Source organism: Copadichromis virginalis, linkage group LG12 (genome assembly GCF_057382275.1).
Source record: "Copadichromis virginalis isolate Kocher_CV1m ecotype Utaka linkage group LG12, C_Virginalis_male_GT1.1, whole genome shotgun sequence".
Taxonomy (NCBI): Eukaryota; Metazoa; Chordata; class Actinopteri; order Cichliformes; family Cichlidae; genus Copadichromis; species Copadichromis virginalis.
This window is the reverse complement of record NC_140629.1, coordinates 35,743,764-35,760,376: the sequence shown is the minus strand read 5'-3', so window position 1 is coordinate 35,760,376 and position 16,613 is coordinate 35,743,764. Positions and strand designations below refer to the sequence as shown.

The 16,613-nt window shown below is 40.9% G+C and overlaps 1 protein-coding gene across 1 annotated transcript; it reads left to right on the top strand.

The window, feature by feature from the left end:
• Positions 1 to 8,290: 8,290 nt before the first annotated feature.
• Positions 8,291 to 12,878, top strand: mymk (myomaker, myoblast fusion factor). The gene is made up of 6 exons (XM_085474214.1): positions 8,291 to 8,448; positions 8,568 to 8,682; positions 9,824 to 9,972; positions 10,271 to 10,387; positions 10,548 to 10,688; positions 11,946 to 12,878. The coding sequence occupies exons 1-6, from the start codon at positions 8,314 to 8,316 to the stop codon at positions 12,153 to 12,155; spliced, it is 867 nt and encodes a 288-aa protein (XP_085330340.1). The 5' UTR covers positions 8,291 to 8,313; the 3' UTR covers positions 12,156 to 12,878.
• Positions 12,879 to 16,613: the final 3,735 nt, after the last annotated feature.

The window sequence follows — 16,613 nt, the reverse complement described above, 5'->3', positions numbered from 1 at the left end:
CACTTCTCAGTCTGGTAATCCGAATGATGTGTATGGATTTGGTGGCCCCTCTTCTATGGAACCAACTTCCAGTTTGGATTCAGGAGACAGACACTATCTCTACTTTAGGACTGGATCAGGTGACCCTGAATCTTCCCTTAGTTATGCTGCAATAGGCGTAGGCTATTCCCATGATGCACTATTTCTTCTCCCATCACCTTTCTCGCTCACTATGTGTTAATAGACCTATTTGCATTGAATCAGCAGCACGATGGCACGGTGGTTAGCAATGTTGCTGCACAGCAAGAAGGTCCTGCGTTCAACTCCACCATCAGGCTGGGGTCTTTCTTTGTGGAGTTTGCATGTTTGGTACTCTGGCTTCCTCCCACAGTCCAAAGACATGCAGTCAGTGGGGATAGGTTACTTGATCAGTCTAAATTGCCCATAGGTGTGAATGTGAGTGTGAATGGTTGTTTCTCTCTGTGTGTTAGACTGGCGACCTGTCCAAGGTGTACCCTGCCTCTTGTAAGGACGAGAAATTCATTGTGGACAAAACAGGACACCCCCCATCATCTTTAGTTACAATATTATAGTTAGTTAAATGGTCTGATTGTTCAAATATGTATTTTCTTTGATAGTTGTAAAATAATGTGTGCCCCAGTCTCCAAAAATGACATAGTGCAGGAAGGGTAGTTATTCCTCCGTTACACCACAAGAGGGAGTATCCCCTAAAATGAGCAGCTCCAGCGGGAGTAAATAAGCCCAGCCACTAACCATAAGGCAGTGCGCCTATAAGAGTTGTGTGAGACTGCAAAAGTGTGTAAGGTTGTGCTATGTCTACATATATATATATATATTTGCAGATACAGTGAAGGCGAACTCACAAAGCCACACTGGTTTCAATTCATTTTAATCCAAGTGTGTAACACTCATCATGCCTATTATTAATCTCTGTCTCTCTTCCACAGCATGTCTTTTATCCTGTCTTCCTTCTCTCACCCCAACCGGTCGCAGCAGATGGCTCCGCCCCTCCCTGAGCCTGGTTCTACCCAAAGTTTCTTCCTGTTAAAAGGGAGTTTTCCTTCCCACTGTCGCCAAAGTGCTTGCTCATAGGGGTCATACGATTGTTGTGGTTTTCTCTGTATGTATTATTGTAGGGTTTGCCTTCCAATATAAAGTACCTTGAGGCGACTGTTGTTGTGATTTGGCGCTGTATAAATAAAACTGAACTGAATTGGTTCCCAGGCGAACAGTACATAGCTGATGACATGTTGCCAAGTGTGAATTTTGGTGGAGGATCATGGTTTGGGGTTGTTTTTCAGGAGTTGGGCACAGCCCTTCAGCTCCACTGAAAGGAACTGTTAATTCTTCATAATATCAAGACATTTTGGACAATGTCATGCTCCTGACTTTGTGGGAACAGTTTAAGGTATAGCCCCATCTTGTTCCAACAGTGCTGCACACCAGTGCACAAAGCAAGGTCCATAAAGACACTTTTGGGATGAATTAGAGCGGTGACTGGGAAACAACATCAGTGTCTGACCTCACAAATGCGCTTCTGAAAGAATGATCAATGTGCACTGATAGCTCTTATGCTAATTATAGATGCAAAACAATATATTTTTAAGTTTTCAACAGATGTGCCTCACATTTATCCACTGGCTATCATTCTCCAATTCATTTACTTACTAAAAACTCAAAGGATGTGTGAGACTTTGTTTTTAACTTGCAACCCTCATTAGAGTAAAATGTTTTAGGGTTTTAACCAGTTCTCTGTTAGCTCCATTTCCTCGTGGTTGCATATTGTGCTTCAGCGCAGCTGCCATATTGTTACGGAACAACCACGCCTCCTACTATTTACGACAGCAGGAGTTCTGTCCAGACTTGAAATTATCGAGTGGTTTGGTTTGGTGTATATTTCTGATATGGTTTTCTGATTCCTCATGAATTACCCTTCTTCTTGGTCCCTCCTTTTGACACCCCATTCAAAATATCCTCCAAACACCCTTGCTAGAGGCTGTTTGTGAATTCTTTTGGGCAGTTTCCTGCACAGAAAAGCCTTAATTCCAAAAATATTCTGTAGAGTTTCCGCAAACTCAACAAGCCAAATTTATTGCTTCTGTAATCAGCATGACACTTTAGCTGAGCTAAAGGGGTTAAAGTCTTTAATCCTTGAGAATTCTTGTTCATTTGTAGTTAGTTTAATCCACATCTTCTGCAGTGTTTCATTCAAGTGCAGGTGACAAATGTGCCTTTTATTATATTCTCCATCATTTTGTGCTTTCTCTAACTTTCCACTGATCCTCCTCCATCCATTTTTCTCCTTCCTCTAAGCCTGCTGCCGGTGTGTCTGCTGGCTCTCCGCTCCAATGCTAGATTTACAAGCTGATAGAGGGAGTTTATGGAGGCTGCCAAACCAGAGGAATATGCCCCGTCAACCACTAGCAACACCAATTAAAGCTACCCTCCCTCCGCATGACAACAAAATAAAAGCTATTATGAAAATGTGTTGTGCGAGGGCATACAACACTCCCATGGGTGTGATTTGTGTTTGCGTGTGTGAGAGTGTGACCATTTGCAGCATGCCAAACAAAGTCTGGAGTCATTAGGGTTGGCGCATGCAGACAAAAAAAGCAATTAAAGCAGTTATAAACACAACCACAGAGAGAAGAGGAGAAATTAGGAGAAAAAAAAGTTGCCAGTTTCAGCCTCGGCCTTAAATGTGTGAAACAAAACCCACTTGTACTTTCAGGAAGAAGGAAAGGCAAAAGTAGATGAGCATTAGAGAAGGTGACAACTAAATATCTGAAAAACTAAAAGTAAGAGTCAAAATACATTAGTCTGGGGTGAACATTAGCTCTCAAAGTAAAACAACACGAGCAGCGTGTTGAAGAAATCTCTCGAAGTTGCTTTCCATTTGTCCTCGGTGACTGGGCTCACTAAAACTCAAGCACCTCCAGTTATTTGGAAAAGAAGGCCCAGGGGTCAGAGGTCGCAGCTATTCCTTACTGAATCAAAAAGAAGCCTGTTGTTTTTTCAGATGCGTTCAGGAAGTCTGGCCTGCATTCCCACACTAACCCGCCGTGTTTAGACAGAGGGGTGCTGAAGTGAAAGTCACCACAGGCCACAAACTCTCCTCAACAAGAAGAACTAATGGTCCTCACACTGAGCTGCCAAAAACTGTGCATTCATGGGCATGTAAGTCTCAAACCTGCATTAGAAGGGCTTTTTCAGCTCTTCCTAATTCCTATTGACATTACATGGAGGACAGAAACCGCCAAAATTAAAAAATAAATGCAAATTTGACTCAGTAGAAATTCGACTAAACCACTTCAATTAGTTTTTTGGCATTCTCCTGACTTAGATATTTAATCAGCTGTTTGTGATGTGAGTGAGTCTGGTTAATGAATAAATCTATAGAGGGGAGTTCATGAAATGCAAATACATGCTGATTATGAAGATGATCTATTTCAGTGCTTTTCAAGTGCAGCACAGTTTTGCCTCCTGGGAGAAATGATTACATCATTTAAACGACACATTCACATATCTGCAGTGATCAGCTCTCGGCCGTCAGCTCTTCATATGGAGTGGCCTCTTTGACCTTTTGACCGCTGTTTTGAGGGTGAGAGAGGGCTCAGTTCAGGGTCAGCTAAGGCCATCTGACTCTTTCTGCCACTGGCAGTGGTCATGATGAAAACTTGCTTTGCTGCCTCAGTTTAATCCAGTGCAGCGTTTTCAACTTTTCAACAAAGTGAGTTGAAGACACACATTGTTCTCCCTGAAAATGAAGCTGTGCTGGGTCCTGCAGTGGGAAGCCAAAGGTTACAAAGACTGACCCACATTTAATTTGCACCTAATTAAATAGGTACTCATTACTTCAACACTCATATGTTAGAGTGGCCACAAAGATTGCAGACACTTTTGGAAAAGAGTGTGCAGTTCCCGGCAGAGGGCGTGGTGAGGCGACTCGGGTTACTGAAGCACTCCGAGAATCTGAGGCGTGTGGTGAAAGCCCTCAGCAATACTGCACCCTTTGTGCCGTTCAGCAGGTGTAGCAGCTGACAGGAGAGCACCAGCTGCTGCCTTGCTGCTAAAGGGGAAACGTTCAGGCTGAAATTCTTTCTGGGAACAACAATGCCGAGAGAAGTCAAATATGGCTTCGCTTTGAGGAGGCAAACAGAAATCTGCCTTATTTGGTGCTCAAGTTTCTACACAGAGCTTTGACTCGGCTGAAACATTCATTAATCTGATTAGATCGTGTGCCGTAAAAATGACATGGCTGTGATCGATTACTGCGATCGTTCTGGGGATCTAGTTGTTCCCAGGTCAGATTGCAGTCTCTTCAGCTCAATTTCAAAAGAAATGTCTTTTATTTTTTATATATTTGGGAAGATGAGCTGTCAGGCATGTTTTCTACTGTGCATTTCAAGTCTTCTTTTAAAAACCATGAAAGCTTTTCTTTGGTTTCATTGTTTTCATTGTTACTTGTATTACACATTACGTTTTAAAAGTAGTGGAGTATGTTACTGAATTACTCACAGAAAGCAGTTGTTACATTACTTTTGGATTACTCCATTACATGACCTGGAATGCATAATCACTCCCACACTGACACAAATCCCTATCCTGGCACATGTGATCTTTCTTTTAGTGTTTTGTATGAACACAAAGACAACAACACAAAGCAACAGAAAACCAGCCAAAGTCACTTCAAAGCGATCGCCACAGTGATTCTACTTAAGAAGCATTTATAGGCAGAAGGTGGCTACAGTGGCACAAGCCGGCTCATCGCTGGCTTCGTTACCTGTTGAAGATCAGCCTGATAGGCTGAGATGATCATGCACTCTGCTGTAACCTATAATTTCCTTCGGGATTAATAAAGTATTTCTGATCCTGATTCTGAATATCCCTCTGAGCTCTTTGCTGGCTTTTTGTTGACATGCAAAGACGCAGTGTTGTGTATGATGCAGTTGTTTCTGTCCTGGACGTAGTTTGCACTTTACCATTGTGCTCTTGTTCTTTCATATAATAAAAACTGGTTGAGTTCTCTGCTGTTGTCCTGCTCGCTGCACAAAAACAAGAGCAGCACAAGTCTGAAGGATGTTTTTGTCTGCCAGGCAAACAGATAGCTGAAAAACCATCGTAATGTAATGTGATTACTGAATTTAGTACAATAAAATATTACATTACTGTATTAAAGAAAAATGTAATGTGATTACAGTAACGGGTTATTTTGGAAAGCATTACACCCAACCATCAAGCCAAAGTCTGTCAACAAGCAGAGCTCGACACTCAAATGCCATCTTTAAGATCTCCAGGTAGTTTCTCGGGCTGTTACTTTAGTTATGATCAAAATTAACTTTATTTCAGCGGAAGTAGAAGATGTTTATTTTCTCCTTGTTACTATGTGGAGAGGTATATTCTGATTGTAAATTTGTTGTTTGGTTTGGGTTAGGACCGGAGATAAATGTTAATATTAGTTTGTTCCCTGATTTTTGGTGCCCACTTGTAATATAAGTTGGAATGTAGATAGGGGGCAGGGTTTAATAAGAATATTTCCTTCTTCCTGCTCCTTTTCACACATGGTTGTAGTGCTTTATTGATAGAAAGTGTGGTTGGTTTGTTTGATCTGTTGTACTAAGTGTGAAATAAATAAATAAATGAAATGAAATGAAAACTGCATGCATAGAGTGACTGATGAATGGAAAAAAAGGAAAATGCTTAAAAATGTTTCAGATTTTTGTTCTAAAAAGGGCTTAAAAACTTGTTTTCACACTCCTGGTAATGACTTTACAGTCCTTAAAGTATGCACAGTCTGCGGTCTGATTCCAGTAGGTTTCTTAGTCGCATATGACTCTCACAGTCTACAGACATGCCTTTTAGGTTAGTCAGGGATCCTAAATTGACTAAATGTTGAGTGAGAATGTGATTGTTGTCTAGCCCTCTGTGTTAATCCTGAGGTGAACTGACAACCTGTCCAGAGTGTATCCTCCCTCTAACCCAGTAATCTATCCAGCTCAACCCCCCCGGTGACCCTTAACTGGGCGAGCGATGAAGAAAATGTATGGCTAGAAAAAGAGCTGATGTTTTTTTGTATATGCTTGGCTTCCTAACGATGCAGACTACCCCTGCTGAGTTTACTGCTATTGCAAGTTGTGAAATATTTGAATAAAGAGAGAGATTTTGAGCTAGAACTACCTGTTTTATATTACGAATGAATACATTTTATATCATTTTATTAGGTCAGACAAAAAAAAAGATCGGCTGGCAGGAGAGCAGCAGCACAGTCAGTTGAGAGAAAAACTAAAAGTGAGTTTTATGTTTTGGTATTTGAGTCATGTTGAGATAATGACAATTCTCCAGAAAAACAGACGATTCTCCAGAGCAGCAGAAGTATTTACCACCATACCCAGAGCCGGGTGAATGTCTTTACTTTAATGGGAGGACCTCAGCAGGGTCGGCTCAATGCCACATCGCACAGCCGCAACACGCTGAAACATATGACAGCTGTTTCTCAACAGATTTCATGTGTTGGTTTAGAGTGAGACTCCAGACTTGGTTAAAATCTAATTCAGAAAAAATGGTTGGTTTGTTTAAACCTCACTGAGCAACATATTCTTTGTAGTTTTTAATATGTTAGTGAGGTTAACTGCCAACTATTGCTATCGGATGCAATATTTCACTGGAGAAATATGGTCATCTAAAGAGACTAATTCACTAGGAAAGCAACCGCAGAGAAGAGCTGACTATGAAGTCTGCTCCCTCACAGTAAGGGACAAGAAAAAAATACAAACTGTCTGCAAACATGCTGTTTGAAGAGACCTGGACTCACCAAATGTACATATTTTCCAATCATCCCAGCTGATAGAAAGTACCAGACTGACCTCGAAGCACTTCTGAGAAAGTGCTTTTTGAAAGCAAAGCTGGATTGGAGATGGAAGTTAATCCGTTCTGGTAAGAAAGTCTCCTTCCCACGTGTCCTCTGTGGTACGGTTGTGTATGGATGCATTACTAGAGCTGGTTGCCATCTTCCCTTTGCAAGATAGCAATTTTGGAGTTATATTTAATGAATTCCAACTAAAAAACTGCAAAGATGTATGAGATTAAAGCAAATGGAAAACATACTTCACTCGGGATGCTGTTAACTGCACAAAAACTTATTTATGTAGTATTTTATTAATAAAGCTTTATTAAAAAAAGAAAAGAAAAGACCCTAGCAAAAATGCTTTTGTGCCTAACTTGGACTCCTTCCAACAATGAAGGTTCAGAGGAGAGACATAGTCATACGTTGATTCAATACCTGTTCTGATACCAGCCAACCTCACTGGATCAAATATCAGAGAAAAAAACAAAATGATCTTATCTGGTCTTTGAATGACATCACATAAAGATAGATGCAGTCCTGAATAATGCATTTAGCAAGATTGTTTCCAAGGCTTTTTAAAACGGTGTGACATAAGTACGTTTCTTTATATAGAGCCTTTCAAAATAAAATCACAGGGTTCCTCACATAAAATAAAAACAGCAAAATAAGGAATAGACACTAAGTTAAATTTGCAAAGTTAAGAAGGTGGTGATGGAGGGTAGCACGAGATGAGTCAGATTTCTAAAACTTGCATCATATTTAATCAAAAATGATCTGCAGTTAGCAAAAGAAGATGTTTACATGGATTTTTTTTTTTAAATCCAAGGGGGTTTAGATGCCATTCTTTCCACCAATAGTTATGTGAAGGCCTTGTGAGGGGAGGTGGTCACATTGTGCGAGAGTTGTGTTGGGATGATATCATTAGATAAAGTTGCACAAATGTGGATTCGACTCAGATCTTTGGAACAAGTTAACCACAATAAAGATTTTGGGATTGGTCTCTCAGCTGGACGTCTGCTCATTCCAGCCTAAACTTCAAGTTGACTCACAACCACTTAGTGTCCAGTCCTGGTTTCAAATAGTCCATAGATATGCTACATTATGTTATGATGGCTCTCACCCTGCCCACAGCCCCTCCCATGTTGCACTGGTATGCAAACAGCTGACCAGCGATGACACTGCACATACAGGCCTCAGTGGACCTGCCATCCACGCGGACATTTAAACTTTAAAGGGCCAAAGTGGACAGCTGGGTGTGTTCATGCTGCGTGGGAGTGTGTGCTGTATAAGCATCCTCATTCACTCACACACCGAAAGACATAAGACACTCAAGGACTGTACCATCTGATCTCACACTTTATTGAACTTTGGATAACTTTAATTTTACCTGCCAAAGACTCAAGAACCTTTGAGGCTTAAAGGATAAACTATCATCTACAAGCTTTGAGTCGACCATCCCTTCAGCAGCCATGGGTGCATTTATTGCCAAGATGCTGCTCCCTACAGTCAGCAGCCTGGTGTTCCTGCCTACAGCCAGCGTGGCCGCCAAGAGGGGCTTCCACATGGAGGCCATGGTCTACTTTTTCACCATGTTCTTCACTGCGGTGAGAAACTGTTGCTGTTCTTTAATCTCAATGACCTGACAAGCAGTTAGCTGTGTTGAACTGTGAATAGGATGATGTGAGAGTGGTTAATAGACCTCCTGAATGCTGTATTCCTGCAGATCTACCATGCATGTGATGGGCCAGGTCTCTCCATCTTGTGTTTCATGAGATACGACATCCTGGAGTACTTCAGTGTTTACAGCACTGCACTCTCAATGTGGGTCACACTTATAGGTGAGTCCTGCTACACAGAAAGTGTTCTGGCTTGACTAGTTAATAGCAGTATTCAACATTTCTAGATGTATCTCTATACAGCAAATATGTTTTTTTGGATTGATCTTTTTCACTACAGTCTATTTCGGTACCAGATTTTTAAAGGACACAAGCAAGCGATGAAAAACAAGCTCGGTTTGCAGCAGTTGGTGATAACACATGTTCAGGCTTTGCACACAAGTGCTCATGAAGACTTGCACACACAGACATAAATACATTTGCTTCTAACTCCCACCTGATCCCCCAGAGGTTTTGCAACAAGGGCTTTAAATCACATGCTGCTAAGAGCCAAATGCCCTGACAGCTGATTTAACTGATGGGGTCCTCCTGTGTCTGTGGGAAGGCTGCCAGTAAAATATTGATCCATTTTCATTTTGTCACCTTCATTTAATCAGGAAGGGAAATTCTTAAAATTAGAACTTCTTTTGCAAGATGGTCTTGAACCATGATAGGACGCATTCAGACTGTTTTCAATCTTGAAATTATTTATATAAAACCTTTAATGTTTAATAGTGCTGACAAACTGTGCTGTAGCTTTCCTTAGTTATTTTAAAATTGTGTACTTAACTGCATTTGCTGATGATTTCTTCTACTAATTTCAGAATTCTTAAAACCTTTTTTTCTTAGTTTAAGAAAATCAGGTCTGTTGTTAAATTCAAACAAAGTCTTTACAATGTTCCTGAAGAGTTTATGGACCTTATAGCTAATTTTAAGAAAGAATTTGTAATTTGCGGTCTCTATCAGAGTAAAAAAGTATGATAAAATGTAGCATGCTTCACAACAGGACTTCGTAAACCAAACTCTGTAGACAGTTGGTGGTAAAAACATTGCAGGAAATGTTCAGTTCAGCCTTTTTAGTCTTCTTTCCTTATACACTTCAATCTGAACATATTGTTCACACCTCACATCAGTGGTTTTATGAAATTTTGCAGTTCCTATCCATGTATTAGTGAAATTTTGGTCCTGAATTGATCAAATTTAGCCCAACAAGAGAATAAACTTCATCTGTAATCCCTACTTGGCAAACAGTGCAGCACCTCTGCAGTGTAATGATTTTATCCATGAGGGAAAGAGTTTGAAATCCTTCATCTGCTTGTCTCAGCTCTGGGTGACTTTGATGAACCCCAGCGCTCCACTATGACTATGTTTGGAGTGTTAACCATCGCTGTGAGGATCTACCAGGACCGCTGGGGCTACGGGATCTACTCCGGGCCAATCGGATCAGCTGTCTTCATCATTACTGTCAAATGGGTCAGTGGCAAAAAAAATGGCAACGTATATTTCAAATATTTTTCAGTGTTTCTTCTACTCTATCTCCTCCTCTCCCTCTTTATTCATTATCTCCACCTTGAATAACTTCACCCTTGCTGTTATCTAATGTGCTCTTGTGTATTTCTTCTTCTTTTCAACTAATCCATCCATTCCTTGTACTCTTTCCTTTCTTTGCTATCCCCTGCACCTTTCTTCTTCACCTTTTGCACTTTCTCTTTTTTCTTTTGTGTGAAGTCTGATGTGTGAATATGATTGTGATGAACTCCTGCTGTTGCAGCTGCAGAAGATGAAGCAGCTGAGGGCGGTTTATCCGGAGAAGACAGTGTACACGCAGCAGGTCGGTCCAGGCTGCTGCTTCGGTGCTCTCGCTCTAATGCTGCGCTTCTACTTTGAGGTGACTGCCGCCAAATCACAAACAGATATTTAATAAAAACATACAGAATACTAGAACATCTACTTAAAGAGTCTGAGGTTTTATCTTCTGTCACAACATTTTGTGTTGTTCATCGATATCCGGTTACATACTGAAAGAGTGTGATGTTTTCACTCCACAGGAGTGGGACTACGCCTATGTCCACAGCTTCTACCATCTGTCTCTGGCTGTTTCCTTCGTGCTGCTGCTGCCAAAGAAGAACCGCTATGCAGGGACGGGAGAGAACGCTGCTAAGCTCAGCTGCTTCACCCTCTGCTGCTGTGTACGTTCCATTTATATACACTATAGAAATCCTGTAGTAATGAGACTTTCAGTTATTTCATCTTAAAGTAAAATGAGCTTGTTCCGGTCTATCTTATACTGGGGTGCAATACAAAGGCATTTTATGAGATGTGTTTCTCTACAATGGTAGAGAATGTGGGTGTGGCTCAGGAGGTACAGCAGGTCATCCAGCAATCGGATGGTTGGTGGTTTGATTCCTGGATGCTCCTGTCTGCATGCCACAGTATCTTTGTGCAAAACACTGAACCTCAAGTTGCTCCTAATATGTTCACTGAAGTGTGAATGTGTATGACAGAAAGCTCCTACACTTAGAAAAAGTGCTTCTTATGATTGCCTGTTTGAATGAGTCTTGTAGTATAACGCTCTTTGAGTGCTCAAGCAGAGCAGAAAACTATATAAGAACAGTCTATTTACCATTTATTTTGGCGGTGGTGCCACTGACGGGTTTTTAGGTTTCTGGTTGACTTTGACAGACCTGTCTGAATAATGCTATAAACAGAGCACCAGGCCACAGATGCCAAAATACAACTTCAGTGTAAGCGAGCAGCTTACGAGAGTAGGCTGATTCTTTCAATGACTTTATGTTCATTCCCGTAAATAAGGTCTGTGGTTAACACGACATTTTTATTCTATGTTGTTGTACAAAATAGAAATACGGCCATAAATACGCCACTGCTTTTATATGTCCCCAAGAAGGTGTTTGCTGAGCAGCTAAATGCAGGCTGTTTATCACCCGTGATTAGCATTTTACCTCTTGGGACGGTTTTTACGCTTCAAAAAATCATGTATTAGAAAGTAGTGACAGAATGGGGAGAATATACTGACGAGCAAAACCTGTAAGTATATACTTTTTTTTCCAATGAGCTTATTTTCTGGGATAATCCAAAAGCCTATAGTCATGAGAGTATGAAAAAAGAGGGAAACTGGACTTCCTTTGCTTTGCAACTTCTTCAAACACCTACAGAAGTCAATTTGCCTTTTATTTTAAGGCTCTCAAAACGACCTCAATGAATGAGAATGTACACAGACAAGTGTATCAGAGTATGTGTTATTGTTTTTTGACAAGGGGGCCGATGTGCCACTACCTTCGAAATAAATGCCACCCGCAAAAGCCTTTATTGAACACCAGCAAGAAAGCTGTATGTGTTTGACAGCCTTGGAGGTGATAATTTCAGCTTTTTTAAGCTCATGTCCTTAATTTTGCTCTAATCCTGTTGCCTAATTATTCTTACTGCAGACCATGTCCCCCGGTTCTTCTAAAGAGAAGAAAGACAAGAAAGACAAACCGAAAAAGAAGTCATCTCGGACTGTGTGGACGGTCCCCACAGAAAAGCCGTGGGCACGAGGCTGTAGCACCCCCACCCTGCCTCTTTATAACCCCCCTCCATCCACACCTGTCAAAGGGACCAGTATCAGCAAGCTCAAAGAGATGAACGGCTGGAAGTGAACCCAAAAACATACCTACATGTCAGTGTGCGTAATTTCATGGAGAAGATCAGGCGTAGATAGAGGTCAACTGGAAAATCACCAAATAACTGACAGAATGCTGATAGACTCGTATATGGCTGGTAAGTTAATCTACTTCAGCAGGAAACCAACAATCATGTGGATGTTCCCTTCTACTCCAAGAAATCATTTTTGGCTGGTAGATTATTTAAGGTCAGCAGCGACTTTAGGAATCCACCAGCAGATAAAGAAAAAAAAAGTACAGAATTAGGTCTCTGGTGCCCTCAGAGACCCGATAAAAAAACCCAGCTGTCTGAAGCTGAGGACAGGCAGCACGCTACTAAAGAACACACGCAGCACGAACAGGGAGACGGTGGCTGAGACAAGCCAGTAAAACTGACTGGAAAATTTATGAGAAGAACAAACAGGCAGATGGTTTATCTCTCCAAAATATATCAATTGTCTTTAGAAATGTTCCTCAGGGGAGACCCTTCGTCTGCTCGCCTCTGTCTGCCCTGTTCCCCTCCTCTTTTCTCTTTCCAGTCTCTCTCAAGGAAAGGAACCACGTGGCCTGTGAGAATTATAAGATTGTAAAGCACCTTTTAGCATTTTATGCATCTTTGAGGTGCCAAATATGTCATGTGGAGCATCAGTGACGCAAAGCAGAGGCCCAGACATCAGTCTGAAGTGCAATGTGTTTCTGGAGGTGCAGATGGACTCTGACTGGACAGCTTTGACTATATTTGAACATGTGTAATATACTGTTATTTATTATAATATGAAAAGTTCAATACTTCGTATGAAGAGTTTTTGTTTTATAATGTTTCTAAATGAAAATAAAAAGTCAGGACTCTGTAACTTGTCTTTATGAACCTGGTGGAACTTTAAGTCTCTTTCTCATAATGCAGTGATATGTACTTTACAGAAGCAAATCATTGACAAAGGCCCTGAATGGCACATACTTCAAGGATCTCTTCAGTCTAGCAGCACTAATCTAATTCCAGTCCCACATATCCCATTCTGCTTTCACTTCAGGAGTACAAGGAGCCATGCGTCCAAGCACGTCACCTGCCCCAAATACTACCCAAAGACTACAAACGTGCTCAGCGTATCTTAGACAAAACAGAGAATGTACCTCCCCTCCACCAGGGAATGTTTTGAGCTGGGGCCAAGCCGCCAGCTCCTGTGCCCAGAGAAAGGTGTTTTTGTCTGGACTCAGAAACCTGGCTGGCTGGGCCACCGGCACCTCCTGGCTGGCTGCACGTCCCGGCCCTGAGCGGAGAGTAACTTGAGCCTTTTATTGCACAAGCGTGAAGCACTTCTCGGCTCCTTTACAACCACTGTCTGTGCCACACTGCTCTGCAGAGAGCCCACACACATTCAAGACTGTATGACTACACTTGTGAATGCTTTACACTATTCACAATCCCTGATCCAGCTAACAAACTCTATACATTAAGTTACCACCTGAATTTTAATCTTTACAAGGCCTAACATTTACAGAATGCAAGTAAATCTGAGCTTTTTACAGACTCTCGGGTGATGTGGATCATACACACTCACATCGTCTGAACCTCAGTCCGCCAGCTCACGATCATGATCACAATCATCACTGTAAGCCTTGATTGACATTAGCGTGACCACACTCCACGGCAGAGTGGAATTTTAACGTCAGTTGGAATGTAATGACAAATGGAAATTAGCACTTTTAGGCCAGAAAGCACAACTTTTCCCAGAATTAAAAATGCTGACGAAAATAATAAGCATTATTAGTTTTTATTAGATCCAATTAAACACCAGAGTGGACGGCGTGAAGCGACTGTGACAGACTCTGGTATGTGTGGTATGTTTGTGATTTTAGCTATGCTGTACTTTCTGTGGTGTGACAGCAGCTTTTGTGCCACAGGTCCTTTCTCTGCGTCAGCTGTTGCCACAGCTGCTGTTAATGCCGCGAGGTCAGCTGCCTCGTAGAGACAACAACAGAGCTGCAGCCACAACAGATCTCCACTGCCGATCACCTGTGATACAATCAGATCTAATCCTTCTGTTGAAGTATGGCGTGGTTAGGCTAAATGGAAAATTAACCATCAAGATGTAACAAATAGTACTGTAAAAAAAGTATTTGACTAGTGTGTAACTATGACTTCTTACAAACTGATGCATTCTCATAAATTTCTAATTAATTAATTAATTACATATAAGTGAGAGCCAGTGAATGCCACAGTGTTGCTTCTTGAATACATGGACACTGATGTTCCACCTAAGAGACCTCAGGTACACCAGAGGTATAGGAAAAGAGAACTGGTAGGCATATGTGTGCTGTGGAGGCAAATTTTGATTTGTGCCCTCACATTCAGACTCAAGATATGAAAGCTCATCCACATGTTCTATCACCTGAGAAGGGGTTCCCTTCACCAAGGAAGCAGAAAGACGACGAAAAGCAGCAGGTACATAATTCCCACAACTACTTTCAAATTACTGGACAGCCTCGACAACTAGTCGTGTACATAATCACATGTCATGTAAGACAAAAAATTAGCAACGTCACCCCCATTATCTAAGACATCAGTATTATTGTTCTGCTTTTTAGAATAGCTTTCTGAACCAGCACAGACCACTCCATGTCCTCAGACAGCTGTCAGTCAACACATATGGCTCCCAAAGGGATTTTTGTGAGGAAATAATACCATATTAGATGTGCTGTGGCACATGTTTGGTCTTTGGATTAGAAAGGATCAGGTTTCAGACAGCGTGACTTCAAAGAGCAGGTGGTTTTACTGTATATGGGCAATAAATCAAGTTATTAATGCTCAATCAGAATGAGAAATAAGAGGAACTGAAACTAGTTTACTATTCATGTTAAGTCACATGATTCTGTGCAAATCTGTGGTTTGGCAGTGACATGTGGAACTAAACTCCTGACTGTGAACAGTGGCGCAGTTCAGCGTGGGTTCACTCATCAGTCGAGGAGACGCTCACCAGCACTACCCTTTCACCAAAGCACCTGTTTGTTGTCGCATTAAGCGATCACACTGTATGTCAGGCAACCAATATCATCGTAAATCACACCTGAATTAGTTAAACAAATTACATTTATAAATGCAGAACTGTTGCTGGATTTAGAGAAACAGAAGCCTACATTTTGTGTAATGCCAAATATAAAAGAAGATATTACCAGTCCAACATCATGTGAAAATGCCATACTAGGATATTATGCCTCTGCTGCCACCTATTGCACCTACCTGCTACAGTACATGATCATTAAAGGACAATACCACTGTGCTTTAGATACATGTTGTTACCTTTGATTTAGAGTTTAAGTAACTGTTGTTGTATGATGCAATTTAAGACTATAAATCATTAGCAATATGTTTTCCATTGTCTGTCTCGTGAACATAATATTGAAGAAGGGCTTTAAACTAGTTTCTTGTCTTTCTCACAAAAATCTTCCTGGACTTACGAATGAACTGATTAGATTTTAGTAGTCAAAAATTAATGTCGGAGGCCACTTTGACCTAAACAAACACATTTCAGTCAGGTCCTCCTTTTTATCTGTAAGAATTTATTTTTGCCCGTATGCACTCCAGTTAAGCACAGAACAGAGCACATACCAGTGACAACACAAGTGACATTTATTAAGAGAGAAACAGCACAGCTGTAGGCAGACTAAGTTTAAACAGCACACCCATATCTGACTATATGACAGCTGTACTTTCAGCTATAAGCAGACCAATCACTCACTCTGGGCTAGAATTCACTTCAGCTGATCTTGCAGTTTGACTTTGTGGCCTCCCAAAACTAACCCCATTTTTGGTCATAACCCAATAACTTTTGCACTAAATATGAGAAAATTTCAAAATTTCTGTTTGTTGAACATTAATAACTTGACTGTGACATTTAATTATCAAAAGGTCTGGGACCAATTTTACAGTAACATCATGTTTTGCAAAATCATTTTTGCCACTCACTTGGAAGTAGAACAGGTCATCTACTAATTATTTTATAAAGATCCCTGGCTTCTCCAGTAAATTTGTCTTAGTGCCCTTGAGCAAGATACTGAAACCTAATTTAGACCTAAATGCATCCATTAGAGTGTAACTGTGGGCTTGATAGATACAAACTCCATAAAGGCATACAACAAAATGCTGTATGAACCACATTGAGTGCACAATTAGAGTATAACAATGTTAAGTACCAGTCCATGTAAAATTAAAAGGGGGAAACCACGTTACATTTCTGGTCAGATACTAAGCTGTGCAACATTAATCTTTAGAGCCTATCTCCAAACCGTAAATACTGTATAGAAGACCTGTGTAGAAACAGCATCTATAATTTAGAAATCATAGTTGTATTTGTAGCAGCAGCTATATGTATTAAACTTTAGGTTCATGTAAAGGTTTTATTCACAAAAAATAAACATGCCTAGTATCCTTTATGTTCTTCTCAACAGGCATGAAAC